General features: G+C 38.2%; 1 protein-coding gene across 1 annotated transcript in view; it reads right to left on the reverse strand.

Moving 5' to 3' along the window:
- VIPR2 (vasoactive intestinal peptide receptor 2) overlaps positions 1-17,208 on the reverse strand; it is a 1,008,023-nt gene that overhangs the window by 251,610 nt on the left and 739,205 nt on the right. The window contains exon 6 of the mRNA XM_078663279.1: positions 14,629-14,764. Within this exon, the coding sequence (XP_078519405.1) occupies positions 14,629-14,764 (136 nt within the window). The remainder of the gene's footprint in view (positions 1-14,628; positions 14,765-17,208) is intronic.

The following is a 17,208-nucleotide window of genomic DNA, read 5'->3' on the forward strand; positions in this document are numbered from 1 at the left end:
TCATGTTTATGCGGTGGTCAGAAACTAATCCCTTCTTGTCTATTTAGGAAAGTTAACTCCTTCCTGTTCACTCGAGAAAGTTTCTAGTGACCTCTGAGCTAGCTGGCAAACCTAATGAAGTCTAATATAGTCAGTAGAGACCTAGATTACCTCAGTCCTACGTTTAAACTGCTGTTTATATTATTCCAATGCGCAGAGCCTATTGGGAATATAGGAACTACACTACAAAGTCTTTAATGTGACAACATTATTTAATTACAACAAGGCCGGTGGCTTATTGGACTAATACTTCAACTATACAAAACGAAGTGTCTTACCCCATTGGTTACAGATTCATATCCGAAAGGATGAACTTAGTCTTTCCCATTCTTCATGGTTGACAAAATAAAAAAATATTGATTTTGGAACAAGTATGCATATTGTATCCGCATATATACTTAGGAGAATTTGCATTCTACAAATACCCCAGCTCTGCTTTTTTATGTTTGCTTACTTTTCGACATGTAATGCAGTAATGCTGTGGCAGAGTCACTCAGATGGATGAGAGTGATTGGGACAAGACTAAGTGACTCAACTTGATTGTCCTTTCAGAAGCAAATCTGACATAGGACTTATACACCCCAACTAAGCCAAAATGGCACAAGGGTGACTGTGGCAGAACTGAAACTAGTTTAGTTTTCATATTTGACTGAATTTGAACCCACCATAACCACCTTTTCAGCGGCAAATCTGTCATGTGCCTGGCCCATCTGAGCCCTATTGACCGATTACAGGTAATTCTGGCATTTGACCAACTACTCATTACCACTGCCAACCTACCAGTGGTAAAGGTGGCAAGGTGGCAGGTCTCTTGTCTGCCCATATTTAAGAGATGATCAGGACAGGTGATTGAGTGCTGCCAACTGCCTCCAAGTCATGTATAACTCATTCAGCCAGCCCTGACGTTTAGTCAGCCACTCATTTCCTTTGGGCATTTGCTGCTTTGCTTTTTTACATTATAATTGTGTGATGGCCAGTCTCTGCATGGTGAGGTGCTGGTTGCTAATGACACAGAAATTTCTGCAAGAATGCCAGAGATTTCTGCAAGTATGCCAGAAATGTCTGCAAGTATGCACGTTACATGGATCGTTCACATTTACAAGTGATCCTACTATTGTTTCAGAAGTAGGTTAGGGAAACAGTCACCTAAGTATTTCTGTAGTTAAAAAAATTGGTAACTATTATTACACACAAATGACAACTTTGAAAATAGCATTTCAGGCTGTTCCCTCCATGGAGTGATTTGTTTCTTCTAATCACATGGAAACTAAACACATAGAGAGAAGACTCAGAACCAGGTCTCTAACAACTGGTTCTCAATAGTTTCAGACTGATGACATTTTAAGATGTTAAAAGACATATTTGGCAAATTAAATCACTCATCACTTGATTCAATTACAGAGATCAAACCAGGTCGACCTTAGATACATCTTCTTAACATTGCATGTGGGCAAGGAGCTATTTTGACTCCTAGTCTTCTAGTGTTGAATCGGGTTAGTGGTACGAATGCTAATAGCGTTATCATTGCTTAATCAGGGCTCTAGTCAGGAGGCCTCTGTAGCTTGCACCATCTATATCCACTGCCGTCGTTGCCAATGACAGTACCTACACAACTACTACTAATCAGCACACTACAAGTGTGACAATTCAGTCTATTCCATGTCCCAAAAGCTATAACAAAATAGCTTGGGTGGCAGATATTAGTCGTTTTTAATGCACACTGAATTTATAAATAATTGCTGTTCTGCTCGGCTCTAATTTATACAAATAGCGTCACCATAAGTGCTAGTGTCGACAAATAAGTGCAGTTGCTAGCATCGGAAACCACAGCCTCAAATTAAGCACTGCTGCCTTTTTGCCAATACGCTGTTAGGTGTTAATATGTTAATTGGCCTTCCACTGATTATGTATGTTTGCCTTCCGCACACAATGGCAGGGTGGGCAAGCAAGACTAGTTCCCACCCTTTACTGTTGGTATTAAGCACTTGCAATGCTATTAGCAGTGAGCAATAAGGCCTAATTTGCACATAGTATCTTATTCCTGAGTCCCCTCCTGTCAGTTGACAGGCACTGTCTGTGAAAATCTGAATGACACCTCCATTCATGGGGCCTCATTTATGAGGCTGTGCGTCACTTTTACGCCACCGGTGCGTCACTTTTTGTGACGCACCAGTGGTGTAAAAAATGCGCCTTGTTGTGCCATATTTACAAAGTGACGCATCTAGGTAGATGCGTCACTTTGTAAACCCCTGCGCCACATTATACCTGCGCCAGGTATAATGTATGCAAGGGGGCGTATTGACGCAAGGAAGGCTCGTAGAAGTGACGCAGTGATTTCTATGAGATTTAACAGCGTCACTTTTAGGACGCCGTTGCGTCAAAATCTTGCTGACGCAGGCCCTTTCACATGGGGCTTGTCCCATGTGAAAGGGCGCATTGCTGGAGTTGCGTCACTTTTGTGACACACTCCAGCAATGCGTCACTTTTGCACTTACAGATACGTCAGAAATACTGACATATCTGTAACTCCTTACGACATGATGCATCATACATTAAATATGATGCATCAGGAATGTCGCAAGGAGTGTGCACTGAGAAGTGAAGCATCGCTGCTTTCATGCAGCGATGCGTCATTTCTCATAAATGAGGCCCATGGGGTTTTCCATAGACTATGCATTAAGTAAGGATAATTAGATGTCCTGAATAATGCGGTTCAAAATAAGAATAGCTAACACCACAAGTAGTAGAAACCCTTTAAAAATGTTCCAAAAACGATCAAGCAGATGTGAACTCCCGTAAACGTATCTATTCTATTGAATAAGGTCAAAGGAGATAGGTCAGCAGTGGCATATGTTATTTTTTTATAACTTTAGTTTTTTTAATTCAAAGTGGTTTACTGCCATTTTCATTCACTGTATTTTGTTTGCTACGTTGGGTCAGTATACATAATTTCACAGAAGTCTCTACGATAATTAATGCACTATTGAGAATATGCGTCTTTGTGCAATATCTGTACATGTAGCCATGGCATGCAACAAAGTCGCTCATGACGTCAAATAAAAATGGGTATTTGTACAAAATATTGAGTTTCAAATATCGAGACACAGAAATATCGGAAACAAATATTGTGATCGAGAAATATCAAGATGCGTTGACAAGAACATCGATTTTTTAGGTAAGTTCAAGTTTATCTGTGTTGTTAATATAATTTTCGATAATATAGTTGTAAAAATATACGTTTGTAATTATCTGTGTGTTTTATTCCATATATTAATTGTATATACTAAATATTGTTTGTATAAAACTGTTGAAAATATTTCTATGTATAGTTTGTAATTAAAAGTGATTTACAATGTAAATGCTAATGGTAATATATAGTGTTGTAGTGGGTTGCAATATTTGAATGTGTACAGGAAGAGAAGTTATTTGAGTATGATTAATTAAAAATTAATTATTAATTCATTATTCATCAATTAACTCAATATTAATTATGTTAATTGTATAGTTATATTTTTTAGGTATATATTAGATGGGGGTTGCTGGATTTGTAGGGGTATAGGGTGAGAAGTTAATTAAGTAATAATGAATGAATTAATAATGTATTATTCATTTTTTAATTGTTACTTAATTATGTTAACTGTCCAGATATCTTTTTTAGCTACATATTAGGTGTAGGTTGCTGGGTTTTTAGGGGTATAAAGTGGGAAGTTAATTAAGTAATTACTAAGAAATATGTATTAATCGATTATACATTATTTAAATGATTGTTAATTATGTAAATTGTGGAATTATCATATTTGTTAAGTTATGTATTAGGCAATGGGTTGTTGGGTTTCTAGGGACATAGGGTGAGAAGTTGAGTAATAATTGAGTAATAATTAATTATTAATTTATTATTTACTATTTACTTGTTTCTTAATTTTGTAAAATGTGTAGTAATTTTATTTTTTAAGTTATATATTAGGTGTGGGATGTTGTGTTTGTAGGGGCATAGGGTAGAGCTTATTTAAGTAATAATGAATTAATATTTTATTAATAACTATTTAATTGATTATTAAATATGTTAATTGTGTTATATTTTTATTTTAGTTGTATTTCAAATGTGGGATGCTATGCTTGTGAGAGTATAGTGCGTGAACTTAATTAAATGATAACATTTCTACATTCATAATTAAGTAACATATTTTTTAATAATCATGGAAATTGTAATTTTCCTAATAAGAATTGTATATTTCTGGTGAACTGTTAGGGTTATTAAAATATGTTATGTGTTTGAAGTCAAGTACTTTCTCTACTGCTGCACAGACTAGAGTGGGAATAGTAAATAATACCGCTCTGTAGTTCAACATTTTCACGTCTGTTGCATAGACAGGAGGTGGAATAGTAAATTTAACCCCTCCGAAGTCCAAAGCTTTCCTGCATGTGCATAGGCCGAAGTGGGAAGAGTAAATTTAAGCCCTTTGAATTCTAACACTTTCCCTACTGTTGCATAGACTGAAATGAGAATAGTACATTTTGCCGCTCCAAAGTCCAACGCTTCCCTATTGTTGCATAGACTGGAGTGGGAATAGCAAATTTAAACCCTCCAACATCCAACGCTTTTCCTACTGTTGCACAGACTGGCATGGGATAGTAATTTTAACCCCTTTCGAATTCTAAGTTTTTCCCTTCTGTGGCATAGACTGGCATGGGAATAGGAAATATAACCCTTCCAAAGTACAACGCTTTCCCTACTGTTGCATAGACTTGAGTGGGAATAGTACATTCAACCCCTCTTAATTTCACCGCTTTCCATACTGTTGCATAGACGGGAGTGGGAATAGTACATTTTACTCCTCCGAATTTCAACGCTTTCCCTACTTTCGCACAGACTGGAGTGGAAATAGTACATTTAAACCCTTCAAATTCTAATGCTTTCCCTACTGTTGCATAGACTGGAGTGGAAATAGTAAATGTAACCCATACAAAGTCCAACGCTTTCTCTACTGTTGCATAGACCTGAGTAGGAATAGTAAATCGAAGCCCTCCAAAGCCCAACGCTTTCCCTACTGATGCACAGAGAGGAGTGGGAATAGTAAATTTAACCCATCCAAAGTCCAACACTTTCCCTACTGTAGCACAGACTGGAGTAGGAGTAGTGAATATTATTCTCTGGAGTCCAACAATTTTCCTACTGTTGTAGAGACTGGAGTAGAAATAGTAAATTTAACCCCTTCGAATTTCAACGCTTTCCATACTGTTGCATAGACTGGAGTTTGAATAGTAAATTTAACCCCTACGAAGTCCAACACTTTTCTCACAGTAAGAGAATTCTTGATTCAGATTCTTGGCAAAAAACCAACTTAACTTAAACTGCAACTTACTTACTCCTTCCCACGTATTAGGCTTAGGTCAGGTACACTGGGGGTAGGCGTATGTTAGAAGCACCAGTTGAGTATGTTAGTCAATGTTTTTATGTATGTATACATTTTATCCGTTTTAAAGTATCATATGGCTAAGAAACCATATCAATGCTTTTACAGTATTATTTCATAATACTACTTTTACTGTACGCACTTTACTTCATGATAAGTATTGAAATTGTGGGAATTCATTTCTCTTGCATGAGAAAGAAGACTTCTCAATAAATAACAACTTTTATTGAAAATGCCCGTCTCTCTATTTCTCTGCACTCCTGGTGAAATTAAGCATGCACAATTGACTTAGTGAAATAGCTGTCTATTGTCTTCACACGACTCTAGAGATTAGGGGCCAGATGTAGGAGGCCATTTACCGACCGGTAACGGCCGATTTCGGTCATTACCGACCGGTAAATGGGTATTTGTGATGTAGGTGGCCAATTTTACCGATTCAGTAAATTTACCGAATCAGTAAATTTACCGAATCGGTAAAATAACGAATCGGTATTTTTACCGATTCGGTAACTGCCAGATTTAGGTGGGACTCTTCTGAGTCCCAATGGCCTTACAGATTCGGTATTTTACCACCCAATACAATTGGGTGGTAAAATACCGAATCCAGGTGTGCATGCACATGTGTGCATGCACACCTATGCCATGTGACAGACAGACATGTGCCACATGGCACACATGCCTGTATTTGGGGTGCTAGAGGGTGTCAAAGTGACACCCCCTGCACCCTTGCTGGAATCGGTATTTACCGAATCGGTAAATACCGATTCGGTAATGCCCATTAATTCCTATGGGCTTCAATGCCCATAGGAATCAATGGGCGTTACCGAATCGGTATTTACAGAATCGGTAAATACCGAATCTTAACGATTCAGTATTTACCGATTCAGAAATACCTACATCCCCCCCCCTCTATTTTACCACTTCTTAAATACCGAATCGGTAAAATTCGGTATTTAAGAAGTGGTAAAAAAGAATTACCTACATCTAGCCCATACTCTTTATTCTGAGGGAGCAAAGTTGTCATGTTTATGCGGTGGTCAGAAACTAATCCCTTCTTGTCTATTTAGGAAAGTTAACTCCTTCCTGTTCACTCGAGAAAGTTTCTAGTGACCTCTGAGCTAGCTGGCAAACCTAATGAAGTCTAATATAGTCAGTAGAGACCTAGATTACCTCAGTCCTACGTTTAAACTGCTGTTTATATTATTCCAATGCGCAGAGCCTATTGGGAATATAGGAACTACACTACAAAGTCTTTAATGTGACAACATTATTTAATTACAACAAGGCCGGTGGCTTATTGGACTAATACTTCAACTATACAAAACGAAGTGTCTTACCCCATTGGTTACAGATTCATATCCGAAAGGATGAACTTAGTCTTTCCCATTCTTCATGGTTGACAAAATAAAAAAATATTGATTTTGGAACAAGTATGCATATTGTATCCGCATATATACTTAGGAGAATTTGCATTCTACAAATACCCCAGCTCTGCTTTTTTATGTTTGCTTACTTTTCGACATGTAATGCAGTAATGCTGTGGCAGAGTCACTCAGATGGATGAGAGTGATTGGGACAAGACTAAGTGACTCAACTTGATTGTCCTTTCAGAAGCAAATCTGACATAGGACTTATACACCCCAACTAAGCCAAAATGGCACAAGGGTGACTGTGGCAGAACTGAAACTAGTTTAGTTTTCATATTTGACTGAATTTGAACCCACCATAACCACCTTTTCAGCGGCAAATCTGTCATGTGCCTGGCCCATCTGAGCCCTATTGACCGATTACAGGTAATTCTGGCATTTGACCAACTACTCATTACCACTGCCAACCTACCAGTGGTAAAGGTGGCAAGGTGGCAGGTCTCTTGTCTGCCCATATTTAAGAGATGATCAGGACAGGTGATTGAGTGCTGCCAACTGCCTCCAAGTCATGTATAACTCATTCAGCCAGCCCTGACGTTTAGTCAGCCACTCATTTCCTTTGGGCATTTGCTGCTTTGCTTTTTTACATTATAATTGTGTGATGGCCAGTCTCTGCATGGTGAGGTGCTGGTTGCTAATGACACAGAAATTTCTGCAAGAATGCCAGAGATTTCTGCAAGTATGCCAGAAATGTCTGCAAGTATGCACGTTACATGGATCGTTCACATTTACAAGTGATCCTACTATTGTTTCAGAAGTAGGTTAGGGAAACAGTCACCTAAGTATTTCTGTAGTTAAAAAAATTGGTAACTATTATTACACACAAATGACAACTTTGAAAATAGCATTTCAGGCTGTTCCCTCCATGGAGTGATTTGTTTCTTCTAATCACATGGAAACTAAACACATAGAGAGAAGACTCAGAACCAGGTCTCTAACAACTGGTTCTCAATAGTTTCAGACTGATGACATTTTAAGATGTTAAAAGACATATTTGGCAAATTAAATCACTCATCACTTGATTCAATTACAGAGATCAAACCAGGTCGACCTTAGATACATCTTCTTAACATTGCATGTGGGCAAGGAGCTATTTTGACTCCTAGTCTTCTAGTGTTGAATCGGGTTAGTGGTACGAATGCTAATAGCGTTATCATTGCTTAATCAGGGCTCTAGTCAGGAGGCCTCTGTAGCTTGCACCATCTATATCCACTGCCGTCGTTGCCAATGACAGTACCTACACAACTACTACTAATCAGCACACTACAAGTGTGACAATTCAGTCTATTCCATGTCCCAAAAGCTATAACAAAATAGCTTGGGTGGCAGATATTAGTCGTTTTTAATGCACACTGAATTTATAAATAATTGCTGTTCTGCTCGGCTCTAATTTATACAAATAGCGTCACCATAAGTGCTAGTGTCGACAAATAAGTGCAGTTGCTAGCATCGGAAACCACAGCCTCAAATTAAGCACTGCTGCCTTTTTGCCAATACGCTGTTAGGTGTTAATATGTTAATTGGCCTTCCACTGATTATGTATGTTTGCCTTCCGCACACAATGGCAGGGTGGGCAAGCAAGACTAGTTCCCACCCTTTACTGTTGGTATTAAGCACTTGCAATGCTATTAGCAGTGAGCAATAAGGCCTAATTTGCACATAGTATCTTATTCCTGAGTCCCCTCCTGTCAGTTGACAGGCACTGTCTGTGAAAATCTGAATGACACCTCCATTCATGGGGCCTCATTTATGAGGCTGTGCGTCACTTTTACGCCACCGGTGCGTCACTTTTTGTGACGCACCAGTGGTGTAAAAAATGCGCCTTGTTGTGCCATATTTACAAAGTGACGCATCTAGGTAGATGCGTCACTTTGTAAACCCCTGCGCCACATTATACCTGCGCCAGGTATAATGTATGCAAGGGGGCGTATTGACGCAAGGAAGGCTCGTAGAAGTGACGCAGTGATTTCTATGAGATTTAACAGCGTCACTTTTAGGACGCCGTTGCGTCAAAATCTTGCTGACGCAGGCCCTTTCACATGGGGCTTGTCCCATGTGAAAGGGCGCATTGCTGGAGTTGCGTCACTTTTGTGACACACTCCAGCAATGCGTCACTTTTGCACTTACAGATACGTCAGAAATACTGACATATCTGTAACTCCTTACGACATGATGCATCATACATTAAATATGATGCATCAGGAATGTCGCAAGGAGTGTGCACTGAGAAGTGAAGCATCGCTGCTTTCATGCAGCGATGCGTCATTTCTCATAAATGAGGCCCATGGGGTTTTCCATAGACTATGCATTAAGTAAGGATAATTAGATGTCCTGAATAATGCGGTTCAAAATAAGAATAGCTAACACCACAAGTAGTAGAAACCCTTTAAAAATGTTCCAAAAACGATCAAGCAGATGTGAACTCCCGTAAACGTATCTATTCTATTGAATAAGGTCAAAGGAGATAGGTCAGCAGTGGCATATGTTATTTTTTTATAACTTTAGTTTTTTTAATTCAAAGTGGTTTACTGCCATTTTCATTCACTGTATTTTGTTTGCTACGTTGGGTCAGTATACATAATTTCACAGAAGTCTCTACGATAATTAATGCACTATTGAGAATATGCGTCTTTGTGCAATATCTGTACATGTAGCCATGGCATGCAACAAAGTCGCTCATGACGTCAAATAAAAATGGGTATTTGTACAAAATATTGAGTTTCAAATATCGAGACACAGAAATATCGGAAACAAATATTGTGATCGAGAAATATCAAGATGCGTTGACAAGAACATCGATTTTTTAGGTAAGTTCAAGTTTATCTGTGTTGTTAATATAATTTTCGATAATATAGTTGTAAAAATATACGTTTGTAATTATCTGTGTGTTTTATTCCATATATTAATTGTATATACTAAATATTGTTTGTATAAAACTGTTGAAAATATTTCTATGTATAGTTTGTAATTAAAAGTGATTTACAATGTAAATGCTAATGGTAATATATAGTGTTGTAGTGGGTTGCAATATTTGAATGTGTACAGGAAGAGAAGTTATTTGAGTATGATTAATTAAAAATTAATTATTAATTCATTATTCATCAATTAACTCAATATTAATTATGTTAATTGTATAGTTATATTTTTTAGGTATATATTAGATGGGGGTTGCTGGATTTGTAGGGGTATAGGGTGAGAAGTTAATTAAGTAATAATGAATGAATTAATAATGTATTATTCATTTTTTAATTGTTACTTAATTATGTTAACTGTCCAGATATCTTTTTTAGCTACATATTAGGTGTAGGTTGCTGGGTTTTTAGGGGTATAAAGTGGGAAGTTAATTAAGTAATTACTAAGAAATATGTATTAATCGATTATACATTATTTAAATGATTGTTAATTATGTAAATTGTGGAATTATCATATTTGTTAAGTTATGTATTAGGCAATGGGTTGTTGGGTTTCTAGGGACATAGGGTGAGAAGTTGAGTAATAATTGAGTAATAATTAATTATTAATTTATTATTTACTATTTACTTGTTTCTTAATTTTGTAAAATGTGTAGTAATTTTATTTTTTAAGTTATATATTAGGTGTGGGATGTTGTGTTTGTAGGGGCATAGGGTAGAGCTTATTTAAGTAATAATGAATTAATATTTTATTAATAACTATTTAATTGATTATTAAATATGTTAATTGTGTTATATTTTTATTTTAGTTGTATTTCAAATGTGGGATGCTATGCTTGTGAGAGTATAGTGCGTGAACTTAATTAAATGATAACATTTCTACATTCATAATTAAGTAACATATTTTTTAATAATCATGGAAATTGTAATTTTCCTAATAAGAATTGTATATTTCTGGTGAACTGTTAGGGTTATTAAAATATGTTATGTGTTTGAAGTCAAGTACTTTCTCTACTGCTGCACAGACTAGAGTGGGAATAGTAAATAATACCGCTCTGTAGTTCAACATTTTCACGTCTGTTGCATAGACAGGAGGTGGAATAGTAAATTTAACCCCTCCGAAGTCCAAAGCTTTCCTGCATGTGCATAGGCCGAAGTGGGAAGAGTAAATTTAAGCCCTTTGAATTCTAACACTTTCCCTACTGTTGCATAGACTGAAATGAGAATAGTACATTTTGCCGCTCCAAAGTCCAACGCTTCCCTATTGTTGCATAGACTGGAGTGGGAATAGCAAATTTAAACCCTCCAACATCCAACGCTTTTCCTACTGTTGCACAGACTGGCATGGGATAGTAATTTTAACCCCTTTCGAATTCTAAGTTTTTCCCTTCTGTGGCATAGACTGGCATGGGAATAGGAAATATAACCCTTCCAAAGTACAACGCTTTCCCTACTGTTGCATAGACTTGAGTGGGAATAGTACATTCAACCCCTCTTAATTTCACCGCTTTCCATACTGTTGCATAGACGGGAGTGGGAATAGTACATTTTACTCCTCCGAATTTCAACGCTTTCCCTACTTTCGCACAGACTGGAGTGGAAATAGTACATTTAAACCCTTCAAATTCTAATGCTTTCCCTACTGTTGCATAGACTGGAGTGGAAATAGTAAATGTAACCCATACAAAGTCCAACGCTTTCTCTACTGTTGCATAGACCTGAGTAGGAATAGTAAATCGAAGCCCTCCAAAGCCCAACGCTTTCCCTACTGATGCACAGAGAGGAGTGGGAATAGTAAATTTAACCCATCCAAAGTCCAACACTTTCCCTACTGTAGCACAGACTGGAGTAGGAGTAGTGAATATTATTCTCTGGAGTCCAACAATTTTCCTACTGTTGTAGAGACTGGAGTAGAAATAGTAAATTTAACCCCTTCGAATTTCAACGCTTTCCATACTGTTGCATAGACTGGAGTTTGAATAGTAAATTTAACCCCTACGAAGTCCAACACTTTTCTCACAGTAGAGAAGACTGGAGTGGTAATAGTACATTTAACCCATTCTAAGTCCAAAGCTTTTGCTCGTGTTGCACAGACTGGAGTGGGAATAGTATATCTATTTTTTTTAATTTAAATTCTTATTTTTAATAGTGTTTAAATATATATATTACTAGCAGCCCGTCCCGACGTTGTCCGGGAGCAATTAGGCTTCAGGGCCCCCGCCCGCCCCAACGTTGTCCGTGGGTCCCTCGGAGCCTTCCTCCATATATTGCAGTATTATACCTCTATGTTTACTTTGTACGCTTTTGTAACCTGCACATGTCACTTTTTCCTCCTATAATGCAGTATTATACCTCTATCTTTAATTTGTATGCTTTTGTAACCTGCACACGTAACTTTTTCCTCCTGTAATGCACCGTTTCGCTCACTTTTGTAATGCTACGTTTGCTTCCTCTTGCTCACGATGTACGCTTTTGTAACCTGCACACGTAACTTTTTCCTCCTGTAACGCACCGTTTGGCTCACTTTTGTAATGCTCCGTTTGCTTCCTCTTGCTCACGATTGTCATTTTTGCTTCATTTTTCCGCCGCTGAATGCTCCTAAATAAATACATAAATAACCTACCTCATCCACCGCTCACCGCTCCTCCCCGCCTGTCCTCCGCTCCTCCCCGTCTGTCCGTCACTCCTCACCGCCTGTCCGTCGCTCCTCCCCGCGCCATGTCCGCCGGTCCTCCTCACGCTCCTGGACGCCGCTCCTCCCCGCGCTCCTCACGTCAGCACGCACGTCGCGGCCGGCGCTTCTTCCAAGGGACTATTTTTTTTCGGTACATTTTTTAAATAACATATATTTATTACGTTTATATAGCCTATGTCCATCTGTACACCCTGACGATTACAACAATGTATCGGGTGTGTGGATTAGCGCTGTGGTCCCCTAGTTTACCCGCCTCAAAGGTTCAAAGTTCTTCCTTTATAATATTCGGTAAATTTTTTAAATAATGTATATTTATTACGTTTATGTAGCCTATGTCCATCTGCACACCCGGACGATTACAACGATGTATCGGGTGTGTGGATTGGCGCTGTGGTTCCCGAGTTTACCCGCCTCAAAGGTTCAAAGTTCTTCCTTTTTAATCGTAGTATAGATAGTGAATGCTGCATCCTGTAATATTTGTGTATTACTGGTGAGTTCCATCTCTCTATCTATCTGTGTCTCATTAATGGTATTGGGTGCATTACATCCCTCTTGTTCAAGTTGGAGTATATTGATGAGAGTGTCTACCTCCCCTATCGTAAAATTGTCGGAGAAGTTAGTTGAACATGGTTTGGTTTTTTTAGGCCCTCCCAGTCTTTTAAGCTTGTGCTATTTCTTGAGCTTCAATTTGCACACAAATTTAAAAAGGTCAATTCTGGACTCGCTATAATTAAAAGACATAGATGGACAAAATGAGAGTCCTAGACTTAAGGTTGATTTTTCTGTTACACTCATCAACCTTTTAGATAAATTTATAACAACGGTGTCTTTCAAGGGCTACAGATATTGCCCCAGCATTTGAAGTTGTGCACGTAACCTTTTAAGGATAGACTACTGTGATTTGCAGTGGGTTAGTGTGTGATAATTTAACATGCGCTAAAAAAGACTTTTCATTTTCTTAACAATCATGGTACATGAATGACATTTTATGTTCACATGTGGGATACTCTTATACTGATTTACAACTGCATAATCATGGTACACTTATGTGAAAGTGACAAACATATGAATTAAGACATGTTCCAAGATGTCAGCCATTGATGTTATGTTTTGGTTGGATTGTCCTTTGTTTGTGTTCATGACTTGCCAAATCTTTATTATCACATTTGATGTACGCACTCACTTACGTGATGAAGGCTTTTCCTAAGCCGAAACATGGAGTAGGTGAAAATAAACACCCTTGGAAATTTGGTATTTTGGCGTTTCTTTGGTGGCTGAGAGCGTAGCGATTTTGGAACTTTGGTTGTAATATTCGATTACCGGCGTGCTCGGCCGGGGTGCACGCCAATTCCCATGGGGCCACCAGCAGTCAAGACGGGGCTTCTTTGGGAAATATATATATATATATATATATATGCTTGTGTTTTTATTTGATTATACTATATATATTATGAACATCAATATTTTTGTATTATGTTTAATGATATTAGTGTGATACTTTTTCTTAATTTTTTTATTATTTACTCTTATAAGTATAGGGAAACAATATTTTTGTAATCTATATTTCTGACACAATATTTCTGTATCACAATATTGTTGCGATCCATATTCTGTCATTGATTCAGAAAAATGCACTGCCGATGCATTTTGTTTCATCAATATATATATATATATATATACCTGTGGTCAGAAAGGTCAAGTCACTAAAATACCAGTGATAAACATAGTCTAGTATTGTAAGCACTACATTTGATAAATTCTGTTTCTATGTTGTTTACCCTATACCAAATTCAATGTGATCCTAATGTATTATGCTCATTTGTAATGTAAAGTCTCCTCATACAGATAGTGCCAGGCATGTTTCATAAATTGCTTAATAAATTAATACATACATAAATATATATTAGGCTTATAGTCTACAAAATATGACACAGTTGCCAATGTCTCTTCCTTTGTTTCAAAGACATTTTGAAATAATCTTTAGAAATTGCGTCTCATTATGTTTTTTAAGAAGTCAAACTTCATTAGCACTGCAAATGGGGATATCCTGCCAGAATATAACATGCTTAAGGCAAGTGAAACACCTCTGTTAAGTTAGCACAACTGTACACTTTTGCGTAATTGCCACAGAAGATATTTACCAATGATTGCCCCATGCCTCGGCAGTCCGGCGAGTTGGAAAAAAAAGTGTTGTCCTTCACTAAAATAACGATTGCTTTTATGATGAAAGAGAGGAACAAATTTAGATGGATGTAATTCCTTGTGCAGTGGAGTTTTCTAAAGCCAGGAACAGAAAAACAAGAATATGTTTTAGTGACAGGAAAAATGCTTTACTTCTTACTCTCATATTTTCAAGTTTTTAATCAATGGTGCAATACTGTAGGCATTCAAACACCAATTTCTTGCTTCAGTCTACTCAAATTGTTGCTCAGTTTTTGCTACAGCTAAACAAATTAGTTATTCACATCAAAGATGTATGTTAATGTTGAATACACATGGAGATTATACTCTATAACATTCAGTGTTAGGGCTAATTGCTGCTAAGGCTCTCTTTTTGATTTTCCCATAGTTCTATTCTAAACAAAGAAGAGTTGCAAATTACAGTACAGATAAACCATTAATTGCTAGCAGTGTGTGGGAACATGGGGTAGGGAACCAAGGTATTTGTTCACAGCTGGTGATGGTGGAGTAGCAACTTCCAGGCAAAGCTATACCTTATTCTCTGTGGCCTGGATAGATGCCTCTCCCATTCTCAGCCATAAATCTACCACTGTCTCCTCGCTTTAGTTGCTCCTTAGGACCCACACAGGCCATCTATGTCCATATGGATAGATGAATGGCTGCGCCACAGAGGACTTTGTGGATAGCCTTGACGGTTTCAAAAGAACCATTTCACGCTGGCCGGTGCGCAAGAGGAGCCTTGCCAGTGTTTCCTCCTATCCTCTGCACCAGAGCTTTCCTGACCCAGTAACAGACATTTTCCAGGTGGTCAGTGTGAGATGTTTGCACACTCACCAAATGAGCTGGGCTATTGAGGACCTTGTGGTTGCTAGGGTGATTGGATGCCCCTACATTGGATGTCGCCCTCAATTGCGATTGTCCATCATGGTTCCTTTGGGAAGTGGGCTCTGCTGTGCTGCTTGTGGCAAGAAAATGCTTAGAGCAGTCTGCGGAAATGTTGCTAGATTGTGGGCCCTCTGCAGTGTCAGTTTCAATTGTTTCTGAACTAAGGGCCTGATTAAGAGTTTGGCAGATAACATACTCTGTCATAAATGTGACGGATATCCCGTCCGTTGCATTACAAGTTCCATAGGATATAATGGAATTGTTACGTGGCAGACGGGATATCAATCACGTTTGTGACCTGTCCATCAAACTCGTAATCAGGCCCTTAATCTGTGATGAGTTATAACGTCTCGAGTCACCTTTAATAATGAAATGGCATAACTCCTCAATTGTAATAACTTATTGCAGTTGGTCTGTGATATCATGATGTCTGGTGCCAGAGCCAGCAGCCAAATTGAAGGGAGGTCAAAAGAGCATACGTACAGTTGCATTTCAAACAATAGTCAAATAAATGATTAAAGAGATTCTTTGAAAATAGAGAACCCAGAGAACGAAATAATATTTCAGGACTTAGATTAAAATCCTCGTTCACCCCTACATTATCCATGGTTGAAAAAACATAGAGGCTTTTGAGACTGCAGTTGAGAGTGGCATATTCAATGTTTTGGGTAAAACCAATAAGTTTAATGCCCAACACAATATTAGTAAGGAAGAAAGAGCTGCACTCAATTCCCTAAAAGATGATATATCCTTGACCATAAAACCCGCGGACAAGGGCGGCGGGAGTGTGGTGTTTAACCCCAAAGACTATGAAAGGCGAATGTTAGGTCTTTTAGAGGTAGGCGAACACTATACCCGTACACAAGCAAGTAGTCTGCTTAAAATACCTAAAGACTGTACTGATTTATTGAACAAGGCAAGGGAATCAGATTGGATATGTGAAGAGGAGTTTGTATTTCTTAATAATACCGAACCTAGAGTCCCTGCTATCTATGGTCTTCCCAAGACCCACAAAGATTTAGAAAATCCGCCCTTGAGACCGATCGTGAGCAGCATCGGCTCCTTGCTCGAGCCAATCAGTAAATATGTAGACCACTTTTAAAGACCAATTGTTGGCAAACTGAGGTCCTATGTTAGGGACTCGGCCCACATGATCTCGCTGATTGAGGGAATGGAATTCTGTGAGGAGACTCAGTGTCTGGTTACCCTAGACATTGAGTCTCTTTACACTAACATCCCTCAGGCGGACACAGTCAGGGTTATCGATCATATACTTGATTCCCATGATTTAGGTGGCACAAGCAGGGAATTCATTATAAGAGGAATTTAACTCATCCTTTTTAACAATTTTTTTTGTTTAAGGATGAATATTTTAAGCAGCTAAAGGGGACCAGTATGGGGGCCACTTGTGCCCCCAGTCTGGCCTGCCTTTATGTATGCGAATTTGAGAATAAACACATTTATAATGAGTTGGCCCCGTTTTTTGAAAATGTAGCGGGCTGGTACCGCTACATTGATGATATCTTTTTTATTTGGGACGGCCCCATTGAGAATTTAGGAGACTTTTTCGCATGGCTCAATCTGGGCGATCCTAACCTAAGATTTACCTCCTCATTCAGCACTACCAGTGTTGACTTTCTGGATATTACAATAAA

The sequence above is a fragment of the Lissotriton helveticus genome, chromosome 10, assembly GCF_964261635.1.
Source record: "Lissotriton helveticus chromosome 10, aLisHel1.1, whole genome shotgun sequence".
NCBI lineage: Eukaryota > Metazoa > Chordata > Amphibia > Caudata > Salamandridae > Lissotriton > Lissotriton helveticus.